The 6,586-nt window shown below is 37.9% G+C and overlaps 1 protein-coding gene across 1 annotated transcript; it reads left to right on the top strand.

Moving 5' to 3' along the window:
* The first annotated feature begins 210 nt into the window (after nucleotides 1-210).
* On the top strand, nucleotides 211-4,111 carry LOC109770592 (probable indole-3-pyruvate monooxygenase YUCCA11). Its single transcript, XM_040397012.3, has 4 exons — nucleotides 211-2,541; nucleotides 2,644-2,880; nucleotides 2,970-3,092; nucleotides 3,782-4,111. Exons 1-4 carry the CDS (start codon nucleotides 1,933-1,935, stop codon nucleotides 3,962-3,964), a joined length of 1,152 nt encoding a protein of 383 aa, XP_040252946.1. The 5' UTR covers nucleotides 211-1,932; the 3' UTR covers nucleotides 3,965-4,111.
* Nucleotides 4,112-6,586: the final 2,475 nt, after the last annotated feature.

Raw genomic sequence — 6,586 nt, 5'->3', positions numbered from 1 at the left:
TGTCATGGAAAAATGTGCATCACCTCTTGTTACTGTTTCCAGCATTTTCCAAGAATGATGAACATTTTTTTGAAAGCCATTTGGATTTACTGGAAATATTTTGGTTGAACCTAGTGAATTCCTTTAATGCTACGGTTTAGGCAATCCCCATTTCAAGTTTCTTTCAAAGTTTAAACATGATGCACACATGAAGTTAGCCTAGTGCAATGTCAGAAGCTAGGGATGTGACACCCATGTACATAAACCATCCATTTTCCTCTTCTATATGAAAAGGTAGTGCTCTCACCGGTTCGGGAAACAAAAAAATTCGCCTGTAAGGCCAGCTGGTCTAGACAAATAGGAGCAGAATGGAAGAGCCGATGCATTTAGATCTTTCTTTGAACCATAAACTGTAGAACTATTTTTCTAGGGTGCATTATATAAATAAATAAGTGTACAAACTATTTACAATAGGGACAGAAGTCACCAAAGGCCTAAAAAAGCTTAAAACATGTTTAGACCGATCTTCGTTCTTGCGATGGAAGGCCAATCACTCAGCAAGCCATCCAAAGTGTAGGTCGCTGCCCTCATCATATATCCTATCTCTTGAGAGTAAAGCCATAACCTTACCTACTACACACAAACACGCGCTTGCAGCCGCGCACACACAAACAAAAGCACGGTGCACCTGGTTACTGTTTGATACACATTTTGTGGGTAGCCATACACGTGTGTTGATAGTAAATAGTAATATTAGACATCTTAAAACTAGCAAACAAACCAAATATTTGCACACTATTGGTTACCTATACACATGTTCATGTACTCGTTAGATAGTCCGTATTTACAGGTTCAATTTCATACTTCACATCTTTATATTTCAGTTTCATACTTTACATCTTGCTATTTCAGTTTCATACTTTACAACCTAGTTTCAGTTTCTTACTTGTACGTACTTCATAAGTTGATAAAGGAATTAATACATGCATGCAAATAGCAACAACAACTAAAATTGTGTACACATGGAAGCCCAAAAGTTTAGTTTACGTTAACTTTCAAGAAAGACAATCTCTTCGTAAAGTGATCACTTTTTAGAAAAGTGTATTGCGCAACATACAACAAAAGTACAATTTTCTAAATCAACATACTTTCTAGGTGCCATAAAAAATACTTTCTAGGTTGTGCTGAACATGCAAAATGAGGAGATATTCTCATCCACCAAGTATTTGTGACATGTGTGTTTCTTATATATTTTGATTTGTATTTATTTTATCAATCGACTTAGCTATTCCAAAGTGCAAGATACAAAAAGAAGCATCTCACTTGAAACTTAATTATACAGTAGCATGTATATATGCCAATAAGTCAATAATTTTATATTTTAAAAACATTATATATCACCCCTTTCGAAAATTTTAGTTATTTTGTTTACTCACAGTTCAATGCTTTCACTATTCTTCACATCAAACGCTTGACAATTAATTAGAAAACATGGAAAATATTGTTCGATATCATGTACCAGCACTTCTCATTAATTCATGGAATAACTTTAAGGTTATGGCTAATTATCTTATTAACATCAAAATATTTGTTTGAAAGCACTTACTAATCAGATGTTTGAATGTATGCTTATATCGACAACAACAACATATATTTATCAATTTTACAAAACTACACTATTGTCTGTGAGAGGTACAGTTTGCTCACATGTGCAAAACAATGTCAATGCCACACATAGAGACAACTAGACCAATAACTGTAAAAGAAAAAGACAAGCAAGTGAAAGAAGCCATCTAAGGAAGAAAGAAACAAGCCACAAAAAGTAATATATAGTAACGGTTGATATTAGTATATATAAATAGCTATAGGTGTTATCCAAACACATATCAACAAGGACAACTTTAACACAATAGTGTCCCTAAATTGATTGCACACCTATATTCAAGTCTTTCCATGGAGAAGGTACAAGTTTTCATCGTCGGAGCGGGTCCTTCTGGGCTTGCCACAGCAGCATGCCTAAGCAAACTCTCTATACCATATATCATCGCTGAGCGTGAAGATTGTATTATGTCATTATGGCAGAAATACACATATGATCGCCTCAAGCTCCACATCGCCAAAGAGTTTTGTGAGCTACCCCACATGGCATACCCAACTGATTCGCCGACGTACCTTCCCAAAGACCAGTTTTTAAGGTATATGGAGGATTATGTCAAGCACTTCAATATATCCCCGAAGTTTAACACTTCAGTTGAGTCATGCATGTACGATGAGGTGAGGAAATGTTGGGTTGTCACGACACATAACAAGGTGGATGGCCCAACTATGTATGCATCCAACTTCTTGGTTGTAGCAACAGGTGAAAATAGTATGGGATATGTTCCAGAGATCGTTGGCCTACAAAGCTTTCCTAGTGAAACAATCCACTCATCAAGTTACAAGTCCGGAAATGATTATGTTGGGAAAAGCGTGCTTGTTGTTGGATGTGGGAACTCTGGCTTTGAGATTGCCCATGATCTTGCAGTGCATGGAGCTAACACTTCCATCATTATCCGTAGTCCGGTACGTAGATTTCACTATCCCACTTCTATTGTTTTCTTAGTTTCTCAGAAAAATCATGGTTGACGTTCTACTAAACAAGTTCTCACATGGGTAATTGTGAAGTTGCATGTTATGACAAAGGAGTTGATCCACCTGGGCATGGTGCTCTCAACGTGGCACCTTCCACTGAAGCTTGTAGATCTTATTCTTATGATCGTCGCATATATCTTATTAGGTGATTTATCAAAGTATGGAATTGTGAGGCCTAATATTGGTCCACTCACCCTAAAAGCAAAAACTGGTCGGTCTGCTGTCATAGACACTGGCACCACTAAGCTAATAAAAAAAGGTGATATCAAGGTGAGAGCAAAATCATGCTTATAAATATAAATATATACATACTATATGGGGAATTTGATAGACTAATTTAAAAATATTTTGTATGGCAGGTATTCGGTCCAATATCATGCATTCGAGGAAATCTCATAGAGTTTGCAGATGGGAATGAGAGGTACTATGACGCTATTGTGTTTGCCACAGGTTACAAAAGCACCGCCAATATATGGCTCAAGGTATATAGACATTCATTTCAGTTTATCTCAAAGAACACCATTATTATTATTATTTATATATAACATCATAGTAATATGAATAACGTGTGATGGTAAATAAGTCAAACCAAATTTCTAGCTTAAAAGGACAATCGGTTTCAACTTATAGCCATACTAGTATGCAGGTATGTGCACAACACGTCAAATCTCAATTCACGGATACAAAGTTTGCTTGATTCAAGCACTGCACCTTGGCATGGAAAGCTTCATCGAGTCAATCGTTGTAGCCGTTCGGTTTTGGATGTAAAGTTTTACATGCTTAGAATTAGTATCTTATACTACAACCAGCTTAAAGAAACTTCACCAGAAATTTCAATTCTCGTTGACATGATTAGTATGCACACAACAAATTCTCACGATCCAGCTGCCAATACGTGTGCCATGACCAACATGCATAGATGGATTACAGTTGACAAGTGAACTTTATCTACACTAAAATATAGCGATGGTTCTGGAAATCAGTAGTATCTTCGCTATATTGTATCCCGTATTGTAGCTGCAAATCCCAACATTTTCAGCCATACCATGGACTCTATGAATGGCACGCTGCTTTTTGGTGTTGAGATTCAAAAGTTTAAAACTCATACACTATATATAGTAGTATAGATTTTTTCTCCAAACATTGTATCATATTTTTGTAATAAATGCAGAACGACATGGGTATGCTAAATAGTGATGGCATACCCAAAAAAGACTTCCCCAACCACTGGAAAGGTGCAAATGGACTCTACAATGTCGGATTTGCAAGGAGGGGATTGGCTGGTATTGCACATGATGCCAATATTGTTGCAAGTGACATCCATACCAACATAGAAATGACATATTTTAATTAGACTCTCCTAGTACTTTATCACATTTTCTAGATCATTCATCCTAAAAATGATCTCCGAAAATGTCATAGCTTGGTTTGTTGTTAAGTATTTATTTTTGTGAAGTTGATTTTATTGGAAGGGACGCAATAATGTATTATACTTGAAGTATTATATTGTACTTTTATTATGCCAACTTTTTGTGTGGGGGTTCTATCATGTTGACATGTGTTCACTAATTCAAATGTCTTCAGATATTTGTTTTGTGTTGAAATATATACAAATCTTTATAATGTTGTTTGAGCAACCTTATTAACCTTTACAGGAACTAGTACCAACCGCACGTAACGAGAAACAACAAACTCGTAAGTCATAAGAGTGGATTTATTTAGAGACAACCTATTTTGTTGTATTTGCCACAAAATTTCTCTTCAAAATACCCAAAGAGAAGTAAGAAGAAACCAATCACCATATTGTTTGGTACTTTCTCTATGATAACATGAGGTTGTCTTGAGAGGCATCTTACTTTTCTGTAGAACATGAACTACATGGCTGGTTTCAAAAAAAAATCCGTGATGGCCAGTTTAAAAAAAAATCTAAGGCTGCTATAGTGAAGGACCTCATTGAGAATCCCGCCGAAGGCATTTTCCTAGGCGAGATTGATTTCAATTTTTTTTGCCTAGATGAGCTCAATATAACGCCATTGTGGGTGCCAACTACAGATTCATAATTTGCACTGATAATGTATTAATGGTTATATTTGGTAGTATGAGGTAATCTGGGTGATATAAGGAACACACCCAAGATACCAAATGAGATTTAAAATACGCGAGAGATGATGTACCCGTGTTTAGTCCCACAATACGGGTAGTAACCATAGTCTCTTACCCACACATATACATCATCATGTCATGTATTTGTCTTGTACAAATTTGATATTCATTTGAATGTAGGTATTGTTTTGTTAAAAGTACCATATGGGCATGAACATACCTTACGAACCTATGAGTGCCTAGGATCTCTCAGCCCGGTACATAGTCATAGCAAGGTATGTACTCGAAGGAGTTAATGGTGTACACTACTTCATATTCCTATCATATTCATACCTAGAAGATATACCTAGTATGGTAGCGAGATCGGATAGTATGGTACGGTATTTTATTGTATATAAGATTGTAAACTTATCGATGAAGAATGCACCTCTATATAAAAGGGTAATCAGTATTGACTTCTGCGCCATTGCAACACAATCACAAGATCATCAACAATGTATCTCTAGCCTGAAAGTGAGATATGCTTTCTCCAATAAATAGTGACAACAAAATGTATCAGGTTTGCACAGACAAGTATAATGAATCATTTCATTCTATAAATTCTTATTAACTAAACTATCCTATTTATATTAGCAACAAAAAAGGGTAGGCGTCGTGTGGATTATATGTAACATGCTCATTTTTTACCTTAGTAAAAACCTATCTGGCATGAACTCAAGGTGCCGCTCATAGTAAATAATCCACCACCTCAACACCTGCGTGTAACCAACCCAACAACTCTCGTCCCTCCTCTCACGATTCCACCAAACCATTCCTAGCTGATATTTAGCATCTTCTTGTCACTAGTGGTTTCTAATCTGCATGTGAATCCATGGCGACAATGTCACACCGCCTTGACTTCCCTCCTGTTAGGGTATCTCCAACCCCAAACCCCAAACATACAATCCCATTTATCCACATACCTAAAGCTAGCCCCGTGCCCAAATCCGCCTACTTTTTCCGCTAAGCCTCGAATTTCATCAATTTGCAACAACCAAAAGCAAATCGATGATACATATAGCACTTTCAAACGATGGGACGATGAATTGTGCATGCAAAACAATTAAACATGTCAGCAAATCAAAGGAAAGTTCATACCCCAACATTCTAAGGCCTTCTTGTTGGTGCGGCACTTTTGGCGGTTGCATGCTCTGCGGGTTCGGCCTGGTGGCGGCCACAGTCGTTGGCCATAGCAATAACTCGAAGGTGTCCAACATGGACTGTTCCGTGGGTCTAGGAAGATCTGTTGCAGCGGCGGCGGGGCCCGAGGTGGGTGTGATGGCAACATCGGGGTCTAGGAGCAGGAAAAGAGTGTGGAGGGGTGGAGGGGGGGACAGGGAGGGGTCCGAATTTTTGTGTGTGTGGAACCGGGTTGTCAGATCCAATGTGCCAGACTCGAAGAATCTAAGCGGCGACGGAGTGGGATGCGTCTATATATATACCCTTTGGAACATCTAGAAAGATCGGAATCGTCGCATCTTCTGTGGCATGTGCATGAACCACACCAAGGTGGAGGCCCTGACTTCTGAGGATATCAACCAGAGGGCAGCTTTTCCTAAGCCACAAGCCAGCAAGGGTATTGGTTAATTTGAATGAGTGTGTATACGGGGTTAGGGGTTTTCGCCAAGTTCCCTCCAAAAACATGTCACCCCTGTAAATAAACCGTCCATGTCTTCTTCTATACAAAAAGGCAGTGCTCCTGTTGGTTCGGGAAAGGAATAGGAGCAGAATGGAAGAGCCATTTGGATGCGTTTAGACCGATGTTTTTTTAACCATGAATTGTAGAAAAAATGTTCTATGATGTATTATATAAATAAATAAGTGTACACAATAT

The sequence above is a fragment of the Aegilops tauschii genome, chromosome 7 (assembly GCF_002575655.3).
Source record: "Aegilops tauschii subsp. strangulata cultivar AL8/78 chromosome 7, Aet v6.0, whole genome shotgun sequence".
NCBI classification, from domain to species: Eukaryota; Viridiplantae; Streptophyta; class Magnoliopsida; order Poales; family Poaceae; genus Aegilops; species Aegilops tauschii.
Note: the sequence above shows the minus strand (reverse complement) of the source record. Positions and strands in the feature narration are given on the sequence as shown.